The 18,029-nt window shown below is 46.5% G+C and overlaps 1 protein-coding gene across 4 annotated transcripts in view; it reads left to right on the top strand.

The window, feature by feature from the left end:
- ATP9B (ATPase phospholipid transporting 9B (putative)) overlaps positions 1-18,029 on the top strand; it is a 171,886-nt gene that overhangs the window by 102,717 nt on the left and 51,140 nt on the right. For all 4 annotated transcript variants that reach the window (XM_081078540.1, XM_081078539.1, XM_081078541.1 and 1 more), the window contains 2 exons: positions 4,584-4,744; positions 14,889-15,031. In XM_081078540.1, coding sequence (XP_080934666.1) covers positions 4,584-4,744; positions 14,889-15,031 — 304 coding nt within the window. The remainder of the gene's footprint in view (positions 1-4,583; positions 4,745-14,888; positions 15,032-18,029) is intronic.

The raw sequence follows: 18,029 nt of genomic DNA, 5'->3' as shown, positions 1-18,029 counted from the left end.
ATAGGGCTGCTTTGCTTCAGAGATATTTGAAAGGAGCGTGCTTTTTCTAGGCACTTCAGTTAGGTTAAAGTAGAGCTGTGTCAATTTTGTCGCCGCAATCCAAATTCTGAGTGAAGAGGACCTGATGGGCCGGTCCGAGAAGACCAGCTGCTGAAAGACAAGCAGCTCCAATCGGGGTGGTCCTCCTGCACCGTGTCTCACGTGCACTGCTCTCCTCAGACCATGGACGGTCGTCTTGAGGGAATTCACTAAGTGGGGGGACGCCCCTGTTCTCGAAATTGTATTTGCATCGGAACAATAAGGCAAATTAAAGTAACATTTAGCTCTCTGCAAGACTTTAAGTGGGCTTTTTGACGTTTGATATCTTATCATTTTGCTTTTGTAGCACAGCTCCGTGGAGCACGTGAGTGAGTGAGTGAGTGTCAAGGCCACCGTGGAGGTATTTTGGTGTTCACACGGGCTTGGTGCCGCACAGTCAGCAGTGAGGGCTGCGCGTGCCTTCTCTTCTGTCAGTTACAAAGTTTTTATAACAGGAGACTTTGGTTCCAGTTAGCTGTGCACTTTGGTTTCTTCGTGGCCTGGCGGCAGGATGGGAGGGGTGACTCTGAGATGGATTGGAAGGGCGCTGCGCCCTGGAGATAAGGTGCGTTCTCATCCGTCCACGCTCTCATTACACGAAAACCTGGCTGATCTTTTCTCGATTAAGTGAGAGGATACCATATTTACCCTTTGTTGCTGGTACAAACCATTATTTTACTGAGAACCATTAGCTGTTTAAAACTTGGTACATAAATGAGAGGGGAGCTAAGTGGATTTGTGATCTTGCCATTAGAGCATTTTAGATTACGCAGGCAATTACTGTGCTCACTCCCCAGGGACAGCCCTCTGCAGAAGTGTTGTGGTGTCGTAGACATGCACAAATTGCCCGGGAGATTAAACTTCCCAGGAGCGTATTTAATTTTGTTATCCCTCTTGTTTCAAATAAAACAAACATTATGACAAGTAGAAGAAAATTTGCTTTACTAATACAGGAAATTACAAAGAATGTTGGAAATTACTTCCTCGTGTATTGACTTACCTTTTCTTATACAGTCATAATTACTTCACGTGGTTGTTAGCATGTTTTATGGGTGACAAGGTTTTGCCATCATAGCAAAAGGTATCTGGTCTGTTCAGAAATGTTTCAAAGAAGAGATTCACATCAAAACTCAAGTGACCACCTTCTTTATAAAATCTGTAACTTTATAAGGTAACTAGTTTTCCTTAGTTTTAAGAGTTGAGATTGCATTTTAGGCAATTGGAAGAAACTTTTAAAGGTGTTTTAGAGAAATGAGTATAAAAAATTAGCTATTAATTGAAATTGGGCTTTTACAAAAATAAAAGTTGAAAGAGATCTTTTCTCACTGAGTTTTCTTAGAATTGGCAAAATAAATTAAATAAATAAACAAATAAATAACACATGCTTATAACTTGGTTGCAGTTATATCTCGGGAAGAATAGTCATATTTCCGAAAAGGCCACCTGAAAGAATGCAGAGGTTGTTTCCCTCTGCGGACTTCCTGCGTTCCTCCCGTCGGGGGTGGGAGAGACACCCCCAGCGAGCTCCAGAGCTGGCACTTCTCGGGCAGGCGTCTTCGTCAGTGAGAAAGGCAGCAGTGCTTTGAGTGTCTGCACAGCGTGCGCATTGGCCTGCGGTCTTGCTGTCCATCCCGTGTGGGGCATTTTTCAAAGGAAACTTTGTGCCTGTCCTGACTATTTGTGTCCCCGCTTTCACAGCCTTTCACGGCAGCGGTGCAGGGGAAAGTGCAGTTATGCATTTTGCAAGACAGCGATTCTTTATTTTATCACAAAAAAAGACCAACTCTGGAAGGCCAGATTAAATCATTCCTTTCACTTTTTAATGGGATTTGGATGAATAGAGTAAAATATGCACCCCTGCATTCATTGATAGCATCTTTCGGTTGAGGTAATTGAGTCTTTTTTCCCTGACTGAATGAATAATGACTTCATCTGACCCTCAGCCAGCCGCAGACTCAGGCCGCCTTTGTCACGGCCAGGGGAGCGGGCTTTGGAGCCTGCTCTGCTTCCCTGGCTTAATTTTTCTTCATTTTAATCCCAAACCCTATTTTTCTCAATAGTTCAAGCATAAACTATGTAGTAGTTGAAGGAGCGGAAATTGCAAGGTATTTGTCGGCCTCGTGCTGCTGCCTTTTAAGTGGAGTTGATCGCTCTGGCTGGGGCCTCACGCAGCTGCCGGGTTCGCGGTGCACGGCCCACGGGGCAGCTTCAGACGCAGTTCCTGCGGGTCCCTCCGGCCACAGGTCCTCTCGGGACGGGCAGGCTCCGCGGTTCTGCAGCAGCTCCGGGAGATGCGGAGCCGCCGATCCTCGCACGGGCTTTTCTGCAGGACTGAAGATGCGGAGAGCTGGCCTCACCTACTGTCGCATGGAGACGGGGGGTGCTCCCGATCAGGCTGATGCGCAGCCACGTTTGTTCAGTCTCCTCAGTTAGGGGCCTGTATAAAAAGTGACCAGACGACACAGCGTTTCGCGGGCCTTGGGCTTTCGCCCTGGGTCTGGCCTGCACCGTGAGGGGGTGGGGCCTGCAGGGCGGTGGGGCCCCCAAGGGCTCCCCGCCCACTGTGCAGACCCTGCTGTGTCTTGGTTTGCTGTGGAAGTAGAGCCTACACTCTAAACGTCAGTCACATCTGGGCCCCACTCGTGTTTCCGTCATTTCTACGCAGTCTGTAAAGGCCTTAAAGTGTTAACCAAGGGCAGGGCTGATGTAGATGTCGGAAGTGACGCTCTGTAAGCTGGGTTACAGAAGAAAACTTATTTTATAGTGCTTTTACAGCGTTTATTACACTTCACAGCTACACTTAATGGATTTTCTGACAGTTTTGTGTTTTCTCTCTAACTACAGATTTAATGTTCTCACGAGACTTTGTGGCAAATATTAATCAAAAATAGATACAAACTACATACATGAGATGTGGGAAACGCTAGCTTTTTATTAGCCAAAGTTATGGATTTTCAAAAGGCACTACAAAATAAAACAAGTTAACAAGTAGCTCAGTAATTTGAGAATTATAGTATCTCATTTATTTTATAAAATTTTGGCAATGCTGTTCTTTCTTTTTTAATTACTCTCAAAGTGTGTACCAGGTTTGGGAGAAACTCAGATGGCAGGTGGATGACTGTCCTGATAGGAATCCAGTCTCCTGTTAGTGCCCCACGAGTCGTGAATGCGCTGCCCTGTCCGTACACGCTGGGCTCTGGCCTACACGTGGCCACTCGGAGTGCCAGGACCAGTGGGAGCCCACGCTGCATGGCTTCTGCAGGCTTCTCTGGTCGTACAGGGGTAGCGCGAGTTTGCAGAGGAGAAAACTGAGGCTTACACAGTGTAAGGGTGTCCCCGGGTCACACCGTTAGTAAGCAGAGATTCGATCCAAGTCTTAGACGGTGACAAGAACAAGGATAATAACTACACGCATGTGGGCTGGCTCTGCCGTGTCCGGTAACCCCGAGTCCTGCTGGGAAGGCACCGTGGCAGCCCTGTTCCGCAGATGAGAACACTGTGGCCCAGCCTGCCCAAGCTGGTCCAGCCCGGTGGCAGAGCCAGCATTTGAATAAATTTGCGTCCAGGTCCTTAGGAGTCATAACTGCTATGCGGCCCCACGTGTCCCCTTGTTTGCTTCTCAGGCCTTTCTGCAAAGCCCAGGGCCCGCTGCCCTCTCCGCCCCACGCGCTGTGCCCTGTGCGGTGCGTGGTCTTCCCACGCCGCCGCGGACCAAGGACCAACGCTCCAACGCTCTGTCCGGGTTGCCGAGCTCGCAGTGGAGTTCTGCGCTTCGAAAGTGCTGCTCTCTCTGCTATGATGGCACAGCCCGCTGGGCTGCCACGCTTTGTCCGAGGTCCTGCCCAGAGCATGACAGAAGCCAGCTGGTTCGTAGTGACGGACCTTCTGCTCGCGTTGTGCCTTGTGCTCGGCCAGTACCCGGTCATAGAACGGATTGAGTGCGGAGCCTTAGGGGAGGACCTAGCGTGTAGGACATGCACACAGCTTGCATAACAGCTCACTGCTCTATCTGTTGAATTTCTACTTAATTAAGAGAAATGCTTTTCGAGAGGCCCCTGGCGGCCGGCAACAGACACACGACCCTGTTCCTGGGGCCTCCGTCTGAATACGGCGCTCCCGCGGGGGTCTCATCACAGAGACTCCCGGCACCACTCCTGCAGAGGAAAAGGCGTGTCTGCTCTTCAGAGAATTAACGCAGCCCCCAGGCCTGCTCATGCCTGTCACCTCCTGTCCTGTGTGTCCCCACGGGCTGGCACAGCAGCAGCACCGAGCACATGTCTGAGTTGTGGTGGCTGGACACTCACTCGTGCCCTCAGTAGAGCCCATCTGGAAATGCCTGGGAAATGCTGCCTGCCTCTCTGACAGGCCTTTCAGGAGGAAAGTGATGTTAATACTTCTCTGAATTTCATTCTGATAAAGGCTCATATGAGAGAAAATGTAAGGATGTCATCACTGTCACGTATTCAGATGTGTAATAGTCTGTCTCCGTTTTGTTTTCCTTTCAGGTGGGTTTGTTGGACCTTGAACTCAATCAGCTGACCAAAGCGCTGTTTCTGGCCTTAGTCGCTCTCTCGGTTGTTATGGTAACCTTACAAGGATTTGTAGGCCCATGGTACCGCAATCTTTTCCGGTTCCTCCTCCTCTTTTCCTACATCATTCCCATAAGGTAGGTTTAAGAATTAAGGTAAAACTAATGTCTGGTTTCACTGAATACAATTTTATTGAAATTTTTTCTCAATGTGAAAGAAATTATCCACACAGAGCTCAAAAGGAAAGAGCCAAGAACTCTCGTGAATGTTGGGGAACCTTCTGTAGAAAATAATATTTTGGGGGGCAAAATCAGTTTTGATAGAATAACCTGGAAATCCGATACTTTTCCTTCTGTAAATGTATTGATAATGTAGTCTTTCACAGTTGGGAGATACAAACATAAAACATACATCTGCATCCAACAAAATGGTTTTTGTCTATTACTGATAGACTTCTTTATTTCCAGTGCCCTTGGATCTGTGTGCCGTCATTGACATTTTAAAGTTATCTATATTTCAGAGACCATCTAATATATCTGTCAAGTTAGATAAAATATTGAGTAAGGCAGTCTTCTAACATGAGCAATTTTTCAAAATGATAACCCATCTAACTTGAGATTGGGATATAAATAGTTAATATTAGATGTATATTTAATTTAAAGACTAATATTTACAACAAATGTATATAAGTCCATTTAAAAATATTACCACCAAAGATATTTTTAAAAAGATATCCCTAATATATATGATTGAAAGTTTTCATGTGAATGAGTAATTAAAACCTAATAAATCACACATAAAGGGTGAATCTAGAATAACCACCCTTTGTAACGGAAAATGGAATAAAACTGTGTAGAATGACTAGTGCAGAGATGTAACCATTTTGGAGAGAAAGGCATATCTTTATTCACAGACCCATTTTCTCTAAAAGTTTGTCTAAACGTGCTGTTTTCTCATGGACTTACCCCTAGAAAAGGAGCTCTCTTCTGCTCTTGGGGCTCCCTGCACACGACACCGTCCTGATGGGCAGCTCCCTAGACCCCACCAGCCTCTCTCCACGACCTCTGGGAACACGCAGCCTTGGGGCTTCGTGCACACGGTCTGCTGGCTCCCACGGGCACAGCCAGCGCGCCATACACACCGCACGGAGCAAATGTGGAGCTGTGTCTGTGGGAACCCGAGTCCCCGCTGATGCCGACCCCCCAGGCCTGCTGCGTGGCCCCAGCCCGGCCTGCTGTGGCCAGCCTGCCTCCCCAGCCCCCCGCCGTCCTCCACGTGAATGCTTGTCCCCCTCCCAGAGGCTTCCCTGTCTGCGCAGGCCCTGGCTGGCACATAGCATCTCTGACTGGTCCTGACAGTGCCTTGGTTGTCTCTGGCTCTGTCCCCTCACCTCATCCGCTGGCTTCCCACTGTGCCCGGAGCAGAGTGCATGGCGGGGACAGGGCTCCGGACACACCGGCTCCTGAGAGGACCCCTTTCAAAGGAACTGAGAGTGCAGACGGCCTTTGAGCTGTCATCGTCACAGCGTCATGCGGACACATACTGAGTGGCAGCGGTGGGCGCTCGGGGCCTCCTGTGTCCCCCTCCAAGCACACTGGCAGTAGACAGAATGGAACCTATTTAACGGTCCTGCCAGATGTACTTGTTGGGCTATGACCGTCCTTCAGGTAGCGCCAGCCTGGGCACGTTCAGCCGGCATACCTACCGTATGTCATCGCGCCCCCTCCGCTGGGTGTCACCCACTCCATGGGCCTCCTTCAGCCATCCCCACACAGCCCTGTCTCCACTCTGCACGTCGCCTAGTGTCGTGAGAGAGCGTAGATATGGTTATAGCTCGACGTCCCTGTGACCGGGCAGCCAGTGCCTGGAGTGGCCACTGTGTGGTGGCCATACCACTGTCACCTTGCTTTACGCAGCGCCTAATTTCTTGAGTCAGTTTTGCAAAGTTACGGTTTTTAAGAAATATATCAACTGTACCTAAACGTTCAAATTGATTCACAAATGCTTGCTCATAATGTTTTCCTATTATCTCTTACATGAGAGGGTCTTTTTCGTTCTTGATACTCATTTTGTCTTTTCTTCATCAGTCTTCCAATAGCTTTGTCAGCTTCAGTAATTTGTTAGGAAAACCTGCTCTTGGCTTTGTGATTCTGTATGCCAGGTGAGGTGTTTCTGTTTTGTTAATATCCCATGCGTGCTTCCTTTCTTCTCGCCTTCTTCCGTGCACATTGCTCTTACTTCTTGAGCTAGAAGCTTACTTCACTAGTCTTCAGCTCTGTTTCCGTTTTCAAGTACATGCAGTTGAAGCTTTAAATTTCCATATGAGGACGACTTTGGTTGCATTTCAGATGCTTTCATATGTAGCAGTTTTGTTCTTGTGAAGCACGAAATACTTTGATTTCCACTGTGATTTTTTTTCTTTAACTCATCGTTATTACAGTTATTTCTTAATGTACAAACATATTTGAACTATGTTAATTTTAGCTTAATTGAGTTGTTGTCAGAGAATATACCTTTTGTTATTTCAGATCTCTGAAATTTGTCGAGACTAGTTATAGGCCCACTATTTACTTGATTTTTTAATAAGCATTCTGTGTGTACTTGAACTTGGATTCTGAACTGTTGATTGCAGTCTTCCATGTTTATCCATTAGGTCAAGATGGTTAATCTCGTTTTCCAGTTTCTCTATGTCCCTATGGATTTTTCTGTCTGCCTTTTCTAACAGTTGTTCAGAGCTGTATTAAAATCTCCCATCAGTATTGTGAATTCATCTACTTTTCCTTGGAATTCTGTCTGTTTTTGGTATTACATATTTTTGTGGCTATGGTGTTGGTTATATACAAATTTAAATTGTTGTATATTTCTGCTAAATTAAACGTTTTCTCATCATAAAGTGACTATCTCTGCTAAAGCTTTTTGCGTTGAATTCTACTTTGTTTTATTTAATATAGCAATGCCAGCTGGCTTTAATTTGCTTGGCATGTCTTTTTTCCATCCTTGTACTTTCAACTTCTCTGTGTATTTATATTGATATGTCTCTTATAAATAGCATAAAGTTCAATTTTTATCTACTCTGATAATTTTTGACTAGTGCCTACGCAATTGTAGTACCGTTATATTTTTAGTTTAAATCTATCATTTTATTTTGTGCTTTTAATATGACTTACTTTCTCTATTACTCCTTTCTTACAATTTTATTTATTTATTTTTTTAATTCCACTTTTTTCTCTAGTAGTTTGGAAGTTTTATAAGTGGTTTGTTCTTGTAATAGTTATTCTAGAAATTAAAAACATTTTTAATTTATCGAAGTCTGAAGTTTATCATTTCCATTACATGTTACCTTAGAGTGTTTAACTGCATTTACCCTTTCTGACCTCATGCCATTTTTGTCATTTATTTTAATTCTAGTTACTCTTAAATCCCAAAGATAGTATTGTTTGTACATTTTCTATGTATTTTGGTTTATCCATGTTTCCATTCTTCATTTTTTTCTTCCATATAGAATAATTTTCATTCTTTCTGAATTTTTCCTTTAGTTTTTGCTTAGTGCTGGTTTTTGTTGGGAACTCTCTTAGATTTTTGCTTGGCTTTCCTTCTTGAAACATAATTTCACCTGTTTATAGATTGCTAAGTTGTCACATTTATTCTGCTTTCTTTTGTCTTCCATTGTTGCTATTTATTAATAGTAGTCACCTTTTGAGTCTCACTCCTTTGTGTCCTCCCACCCCCTCCAGATCCTCTCAGATTTGGTCTTCAGTGTTGTACTTACCTATAATGTGTCTACACAGAAGGTCCTTTCTTTATAAAGCTTAGCAGTCATTGGGTTTCTTGAAACTGCACAAAATTTTTTTCATTCATTCTAGAAAATTCTCAGTCATTATCTCTTCAAAGACCGCCTTTGCCCCATTCTGCCTCCTCTCTTTTGGGGACATCAATTCATTGTTTTTTGGATACCATGCGCTTTGTTTCTCCTGTTATTACTTTTGTATTTTCCACCATACATGCTTCATTCTATATCATTCCTAGTGGCCTTTCTTCCAAGTTACTAATTTCACATTTGACAGTGTCTAATCAGCTCTTAAACCAATCAATTCTTAGTTCAGTTATTGACAGTTTTTAGTTTTAGGAATTCTGTTTGTTTTTTAATCACATTGATTATTTCATTTTCCTATTTGCCTATTCCAAGACAAATATTTTTCTAGTTTTCCTTATGCATCTAGTTGTTAAAGTGTGTCACATGTGATATCTGATACCTTTGTCTGTCTTTTTCTCTTCTGTTTTTTCCTTCTGGCTCTTACTCATGATATATTGTTTCACTGTGTGCTGGGGTGTTTGTTTCTGTTTTGTTTGGGTTTATTTTTTTATTATTTTTGTAATTGTACCTGAAAAGCTAATTATAGAAATCATTTGAGATCAAAGATGAAAGTATGTTTTTCTGAGACGTACACACTTGCCTCTGCTGCATACTTGGAGGTGGCCTGTACTTACCTCGTAGCATCTTCGTCCATGTTCAAGATTCACAGTCACTGAGTTAGTTGTTAAAGAGAGGTGAGCCTGACTCCATCGCCACATGCAGGCTCAGTGACGTCCAGTTCTCCCTTAGTTTGAGGGTGTAGCCCCTTCTGGCCCCCTTACGGGAAGGAGAAACCCTTGTAGGGCTGCCACCTTTTGATCGTGTGGAGCTTTATTTTTGCTCCCTTGTGTAGGTAGACTATTGAGAAAGCTGAAACCCTGGGGACTGACCATGTGAGCCCAAGGCAGAGGAGATTTTGTGGTCACCTGACTGTCTGATAACTGATTTGAATTGAGCCTAGAAATGCCTATCTAGTCAGATCTTGATTTCTTTTAAGAATTAAATTATGTGGCATTTCTCATTATTTCCAGTGGGGACATTGATTCAAATGAAATCGTCTGACATTACCCTAGATCACAGAATTTTCTTGCAATTTTTATATAAAGTTACACAAATTTGAATTAAAATTTCTGATTAACTTCTATGGCAGCACTTTCCAAGGGCAAAATCCTGAAGTCCCAAATGTGATACCCTATTCTTGAGAATGCCGCAAGCTTTCTTTTAACAACAAAGTGCAACTACAGCCATCTGTCCAGTGACGCTGTTTCAGTCAAGAACGAGCCGCGTATGACAGTGTCCGCTTAGCGCCAGCAGCAGCCTCTCACAGGTCATGCTCACTGTGATGCTTGCTTGCATCCTTTTCTCTTGGGCTTGAGCTAACCTTGTATTGCTTTGTTCATCACGGCCCCCACGTGTACACATTCACAGCCAACGTTGCCAGTTAGAGGCCACGCTGAGTGATTGACTTGGAAATGACATTAAAAGTGATTAAGGATCATGAAAGTGGGAAATCAGTCATGCTCATTGCTCGCCAGTCAGGCACGTCCCAGCTATGATCTTCAACAACAAGAACAAAGTGACAGAAGCTGTTGAAGGATCTGCTTCATTGAAGGCAACAAGACTAACGAAAACTCGAGAAGGTCCTATATCGGACATGGAGAAACTTCCGGTGACCTGGATTGAAGACCAGGCACAGAAGCATGTCCCTCTCGGCACCATGACAATCACACCCAAGGCAGAGGTTGGGGATGTTGAAGGAAAGGCTGGACCCGATTAAGTCTTGAATTGACTGCTAGCTCTGGGTGGTGTAAACGATTCAAGAATCCTCGTTCATTCCATGATGTGGAAGTGAGTGGTCAGACTGTGAGTGCAGATGTGAAGGCAACTGAAGAATTTTGGGAAACTCTAGTTAAGCTAACTGTGGAGGAAAATTACTTGCCAGAGCAGATGCGCAGTAAGGATGACACCTCCCTGTTCTGGAAATGGACCCTGAAAGGACTTTTCATCCAGAAGGAGGCCAAGTCAATGCCAGGTTTCGGGCCTTTCACACACAGGATGACAGTCTTGCCTGGGGGCAGTGCTGCAGGCTGCAAACTGAGACCCTTTGTGATCTGAGAACCCCAGGGCCTTAAAGCATGTCAGACAGCACCCAGTGCCAGTCAGGAGGCACGGACGGCACAGCTCCGCTTCCAGGCAGCCCTCCCGAATTGCTGCTACACCAGCGAAATGGAGAAGTGCTGTGTGGACAATAACATACTTTTCAAGATTTTACTTGTTGGTAATGCTCCCGGACACCCTCCTTTTATGGGTGATCTTCATCCCAATATCACAGCTGTGTTTCTCCCTCCAGACACCACCTCTTTGATCAACCAGTGGGTCAGGGAGTTGTGGCAACTTGTAAAGCCTACTACCCAAGGAGGACCTTTGCCCAGGCTGTTGCTGCAGCTGAGGAAGACACTGATGCAATTCCGGAAGGCTCACAGCATTTCGCTGCATCAAGCACTGTGATAGGGTTTGGGGAGATGTCACCAAGGAGCGTAGAAATGGCGTCTAGAAGAAGACACTCAAGAGGTTCACCTGTGATGTCAGAGGGTTTTCCAGGAGGAGGAAGAGGCTGCGAAACTCACCAAGGCCGTGGCTGAGGTGGCACACGACTGAACCTGGCTATGGTTGAGGGCGACACAGGGGAGCTCTGAGAGTGGCTCCTGGGGAGACGACTAAGGAACAGTTGGTGGAACAGGAGCACACAGCTGAAGGAGGCAAGAGAAGAAAAAGAAGAAGAACCCCCAAGAACATTCAGTGAAGGGGTTACCAGAAGCTTTGCAGACCTCAGCAAGTTCCTTAAAAAGCCTGAAAACATGGACTCGACACTGAAAGGTTTTTATGACTAGAGAGGATGGCTCATGGAGCATTATCTGCTCACAAGCAGATCTGCGATGAAAGAGGCAAACCAGCACGAACACCGCTCTGGAGAGAGTGCCGCCCCCAACAAGAGTCTCGGGCGGGCCCTCAGAGGCTGTTCCAGAAGGCGGCAGTGCTGTCACAGGAGACGACAACTCCGTGGGTGTCACTGCCTGCCCCTGACATCCCAGTGGGACAGGATGTGGACGTGGAGAGCGTGACACTGATGACCCTGACCCGGAGGAGGCCTGGGCTCCTGTGTGTGTTTGTCTTCATTTTTAACAAAAAAAGTGTAAAAAGAAAACAATGGTATAAGGATATAAAGATAGAAAATATTTTTGTACTGCTGAACAACATGTTTTAAGCTTAGTGTTGTTACAAAGGAGCTGAAAAGTTTTAAAATTTTAAAGTTATAAAGTAAAAAAGTTACAGTGAATTAAGGTTAATTTATTACTGAAAAAAGAAACATATGACTTGAGCGCAGCCTAAGTGCACGGTGTTGATGCCGTTGACAGCAGCGCAGTCCCGTCCCAGGCCATCACTCCCCCGCACTCACCCACCGACTCACCTGAGCAGCTTCCAGTCCTGCTCCCTCCATTCATGGTACACGCCCTGTACAGGACCACCATTTTTATCTTTCTACCGTATTTGTACTGTGCCTTTTCTATGCTTAGAGACCAAACACTCAGCATTGTGTGACAGTACCCTACAGTACTCACTGCAGTACGTGCTGGCCCGGCAGGCAGCCCAGGAGCTGAGCGCTGTACCAGCCAGCCCAGGTGTGCATGCAGTGGGTCGTACCGTCTACGTGAGTGCCAGGCGCCTGATGTTCCCTCAATGACAAAACCTCCTAACGACGCGTTTCTCAGAACGTCTCCCTGGTGTTAAGCCATGCATGACTGCGTATTATAAAAACCTTGGGGAAGGTTTCAAAAACATGTCACCTGGATAAACAAAGTTTGGTATATCTATACAATGAATACATCGAAAAAGGAAGAAAGCTATTGATATGAACAACAACTTGGGCATTTATAAAACATTCTTGAAGTTACAAATTTATAACGACGGAGGACCAGTCAGTGGCTGCCAGGGGTATTGTTGGGGCAGTTGTGACAGTGAGGGGTAATCGGGGTATCCTTGCAATGGTGCCACAGTCTGCAGGTGACGGACAGGATGGTGACATGAATTGGTCCATGGGACACATAAGGCAGAGAGTGTGTGTAAAAACTGACAAAGCCCAAATCCAGCCTGCCGGGGAGTCAGCAGCGTGGTGATGTCAGTCTGTGTTTGGATGGGGTACCCTGGTGCTGTAAGATGCTACCGTTGGGGGGAGTAGGGTGACTGGTGGCACAGGGGAACCCTCTGTCTTACTGCGGCTGCTTCTTGTGAGTCTGAAATTATGAAATTAGAAGCAGGAATAAAGCACAGCACTGCTCCCCCTTGATCCTTGAGAGGTGGCGGGCACGCAGCGTGCAATTGGGGATTCCAGGCTTGCGAGTCGGGGAGTTAGGAGTTTGGTCCTCGTCATGATGCCCACCTCTGGGTGGACCTGGGCAGGGTTTGCCAAGGGCCCAGTTGTGCGTAGCCTGGTGCATCAGTGAGTGACTTTGCTCTCCATGCCTTTGTCCTCCAGGCCCTTGTTACGGTCCCTTGTATCCGTTTGTGTGGACTTTCAATGTAATAATGAGTTTCTTTCATATTTGCAGGTATATTGAGTATCTCACTTCCCTTTCAATGAGACTATGGTATTTTTTCATAAAAGATCTCTAGAATTGATTGTGAGTTAAAGGGGATTTGTCTATTTATCACACAGCTACGAGGAGGGTTAGGCAAGCAGCTTGTCTGGGGGTGGCTGGACAGAGGCTCTGAGGGTGCCCTGTCCCCGTCTGTTCACTCTGCTTTCCTCTGGCATTTCATTCTCTGCCAGGTCTCTAATATTCTAAGTTCATGTTTAGGATACCTTTGTGGTCACCCACAGACTGCGGTGAGTGATAGAGGCGTGAAGGAATCAGAACGGGGGGAGCCGTCTGCTGCTCGCACGGAGGCCCCGGCAGGTTGTCCACAAAGAAGGTCTGTCCTCCACAGGACACGGCTGTGTAGTGAGTGGTGTCGGGACAGCCAGGTGTAGTCAGGCAGGGACGTGACAGGGGCGTTCTCTGGACAGATTTCGGACCCAGGAATTTGCTGAAGGGGATATGGGTTCCACAATGCAACGTTTTGCAGAAAGACTCAGTGAAAAGTTGGGTCAAAGAAGAAAGAGAGCTGCATAAGGTGATGAGAGTGAGGGAAGACACCCGGTGACCATAACCGCGGCACCAGCTGCAGCCTGGGTTGGCAGTGGGCTCTGGGGACTGCTGCCCGTGGCGGGCTCGGCTGGGCCTGGGGGGCAGGACACCTTGCATGACGGAACTGCTTACAAAGGGTCAACGAGGAACAGGACCTTTTAGAGATTATCCACACACACCTGCAATGTCTGTTCGCGCGCTCCGAGAGAGATACGCGCAGTCACCAGCCTGGGCTCGGGCCGTGGACCGTGTTTTACTGTGTTTTGAAGATCACAGTGTTTTTCTTATTAAAAGACTTATTTGTGGTTCATTGTTTATAATTTCCTTTTTGGATTTGTTTAAGGTGGAGAGAAAAAGACATTTACAAGTCTGATTTCTTCCAGTCATACATATCTCACCCATTTTTAAAAAACAATTTATTTCTATTCAGTCTTTCAGAAACATTCCATTTTACATAAATGGAAAAGCGATTTCTTTATTTTAGTTAAACATCACATGTCATCAAATTGTACAGCATGTCACTGTGGACATGTGAGACGTCCGTGTCAGCTGGAAGGAGGTGGCCGTCTCCTCAGAGTAAGGTGGCAGCACAGGCCACCCCACAGACCAGGCGGGCGGAGCACGTCAGTTAGGCGGCAGGAGATGAGAGCAGGTTAGGTGAAAGGTCCCCGTGAAAGTGCCGTCCAGGCCACACTGAGCCTCGTCAGGGCCTCTGTTGCCTGACCACCCAGGCCAGCTCTGCACCACTCTGGCTGACCTCCCCCGACCCTCCCACCGGTGTGGCCACTGAGAGTCCCATGACCTCCTGCCAGGCCTCCCCCAGGGCTGTCCATGCCCTTTACCACCGTCCTCATAGTGGGGAAGCATCCGATCAGTTCTCATAAAACAAATGGATGACCGTTAAGGCCCGTCCTCGCAGTAGGATGCCAGGTGACTTCTCCTGAGCCCCATGGCACTTGTGCCTGAACGGGTCACTTAGAGCAGCCACCCTTTTCTGTTCCCTCTGACATCACACCACGCTGAAGGACAGAGCATGAGAACCCACCTTACTTACTGTCTTCTGCAGACACGTGGGCTGACTCCAAGGACCATAAATTCACTAATTTTAAAGCCTGAAATCTAGTATTATCCCTTTGTTTCCTGTAAAGTTAAAGGTAACGCGTGTAAGTAAACACATTTGTGAATGTGGAAGCACTGCCTGGTCTGGACCACGCTAACGACACGTGCGGCTTCCCTTGGCAGTCTGCGTGTGAACCTGGACATGGGCAAAGCAGCGTACGGGTGGCTGATCATGGCAGACAGCAGCATTCCCGGCACCGTCGTCCGGACCAGCACCATCCCGGAGGAGCTGGGGCGTCTGGTGTACCTGCTCACGGACAAGACAGGTACCACTCGTGCGTGCGTGTCCACGTAGGTGGGAGGGTGCAGTGGGGGTGCAGCGGGGTCAGTGGGGTGTGGGGGGCAGTGGTGGGGGTGCAGCGGGGTCAGTGGGGTGTGCGGGGGCAGTGGTGGGGGTGCAGCGGGGTCAGTGGGGTGTGGGGGGGCAGTGGTGGGGGTGCAGCAGAGGGTCAGTGGGGTGTGCGCGGGCAGTGGTGGGGGTGCAGCGGGGTCAGTGGGGTGTAATGGGGGCCAGTGGGGAAGGTGCAGTGGGGGGTGCATAATAGCGTTGATTCATGTTTAGGGTTTCTCACACTGCTCTTGAAAAGTGGCACACAACTAATGCTCCTATTCTAATATACACAGTATATCAGAATTAGCAAAAACATTAAATTCTTAGAGATTTAAATGACATATTTCTATATTTTGAATTTTCTGCAGCCCCGCGTTGTATGTTTTATTTAACTGCCTTTATTACATCTCTCTTAGTGGCTTCTTAAGAGCAAAAATAGTTTGTTTGTTATAGAATGATACTTGTGAGCTGTTAGAATAGTACAATATCCGAATTTGGTGTTTTAACAATGACATTCTCCTAAAGACCCTCACTACAAACAATGCCACTCTAAGGTTTCATGCCCAAAATTCTCTCTGTCCTTATTTTGGTCTTTCCTTTTTTTCATCAAAGAATTCTTGTCAATCCATACATACTAAGTAAAAGACATATTGAATCCAGCACTATAATAAAAGCCATATCTAAGAGTTAAAATCTCTCCTTGGTTTATGATTTGAATTCCTAGCATTTATTAGAACTACAAATAAAAGGATATTTGTATAACATGGGGAAGAAAATCTGTCTCCAAGAAACCATCAGTAGACGATTGGACAAAGAAGTGGTGCATACATACAATGGACTGTTATTCAGCCATAAAAATAGTGAAACCTTACGACATTTGCGACAACATGGATGGACTTAGAGAGTATTATGCTGAGTGCAATAAGTCAGACAGAGAAAGACAAACACCATATGATCTCACTTATATGTGGAATCTAAAGAACAGAATAAACGAATAAAGAAAACAGAAACAGACTCAGACACAGAGAGCAAATGGATGGTTGCCAGATGGGAGGAGGGTTTGTGGGGCTGGGTGGAAAGATGAAGGGATTAAGTATAAGTTGGTAGTTACAAAATAGTCGCGGTGATGTAAAGTACAGCATAGAGAATATAGTCAATAATAGTGTAAGAACTGTGTGTGCTGTCAGATGGGGCTAGACTAATCGGGGGGATCATCTCCTTAGTTACGTACGTGTCTAATCACTAAGCTCTACACCTGAAACTAATATAAAATACATTGAATGTCGACTGTAACTAAAAATAAGTAAATAATATTTTTAAATGAAAAAAGTCTCAAATAAAATTCAGCATTTTTAACAAACTACTGGAAAAGTCCTCACTGCAGTGAGGAGGAAGAAGAAAGAGAAAACTGCTAACAACACTGTCACTTAATATTGTCACTCTGGCCATTACAGTAAGACAAGAAATAGAAATGCGAGACACAACCCAAAAAGGAAGCAACATTTTCAGATACAACGATCCACCAGGAAGTCAGCTGGTAAAACACGTGACCCAGATTAAAGTGACAAAATAGCTCCCGTATGTGTAGACCAGGCTGAAGAACAAGACCTGTTCCCAGTGGCCCACGTCCCCATAAAACATGCCTGGATCTGATGACCGGGCCAGGCACGTACGTATGGAGAAGGACCAGACGGACAGAGAGACGCTGCCTCCCGACAGCGTCACGTGTTCACCGCATTTCAGTCATGTCCAGGTGTTGGACTGCATGGTTTTCCTCTGGGCTGCCCTTCGACATTCAGGATTGGCCGGCAAGGCGATGCTCGTCAGTCACAGTGGCTCGGAGATGACAGCTGGAGGCTGGGGCTCCAGGTCGACTGAGGAAGAAAGGGCCTTCAGATTCTCCTTCCAGCTGCATCAAGCTGATAGGAAGAAAGTTTGGAGAATAAATCTAACTCCACCAGAAAGCAAGCAGAGGTGCCGGCAGCAGGCCCAGAAGTGGGCTTGTTTCTGGGATTCGTTTGATGAGCAGCCAGAGCAAAGCGGACCCAAATTCGGGAGGGTTCCTGCAGAGCCCCAGAGCTAAGTTATGGCTGGCAGGTACGCAGCGAGGCATGGGGTCGTGGCCAGTAGACACTGGCTGGTAGAGCAGATAAGACATATCAGAAAGCGGGCGACATGGGGATAAAGAAGCAGGCTACTCCCAGAGAAAACGAGTTCAGTGAGTTTTGCAATGAAACCCAAAGGAACATCAGAATTATAAGAGAGCTGAGTTACACATATAAACTCAGTGTCAGAATTAAAGTGCATCTCTGTGTACCAACAACTGGGACACTTTATTGCAAAAGTGCCAAATAGAATGGCACCAGAAAGTATGAAGTCATTAAAAACAAACTGGAACAGCAGATATGGAGAGTGGGTCTCCTCCCGGAGGGCACTCAGAAGAGGGCATGTTGCTGTGGCTATTGTCAGGGCCACACTGGGCCAGCCTCGGTGTGCAGACGGGCTGACAGTCCCGCCATCTCACCACCGCCACCAGGCACCGGGGCCTGACGCTGAAAACACGCTTTTCACACAGCTGGGTAGGGGCCGCCGACAGACCTGGAATTGGGTCTTCATCCCTTGCCGATGTGTTATATTGGGCAAATCCCCTCACCCTGTGAGCAAAGCCATGTGCGTCGGCCAGGAAGGTTTTGTGGTGGCAACTGTACAGCAGGTGGGACCGGGTGGCCAGGTGCACACGTACAGGTCTCGGTCGGATTCCAGGAACTCCTCGTGCGCCCTCCATGCCTGATGTCCCGGTGTGACGAGCGCACATCTGGTGTTTACTCACATGCATTTTATTCCAGGAACTTGAGTAATTGTGCTGTTTCTAGAATTTTCTATTCCTTGTGGTCATATAAATAATTCAGCTGTCTGCTCTCCTCTTCAGGATG

Source organism: Rhinolophus hipposideros (genome assembly GCF_964194185.1).
Source record: "Rhinolophus hipposideros genome assembly, chromosome: 17".
Classification (NCBI taxonomy): domain Eukaryota; kingdom Metazoa; phylum Chordata; class Mammalia; order Chiroptera; family Rhinolophidae; genus Rhinolophus; species Rhinolophus hipposideros.
The sequence above is the reverse complement of the archived record's forward strand: the minus strand, read 5'-3'. Positions and strand labels throughout refer to the sequence as shown.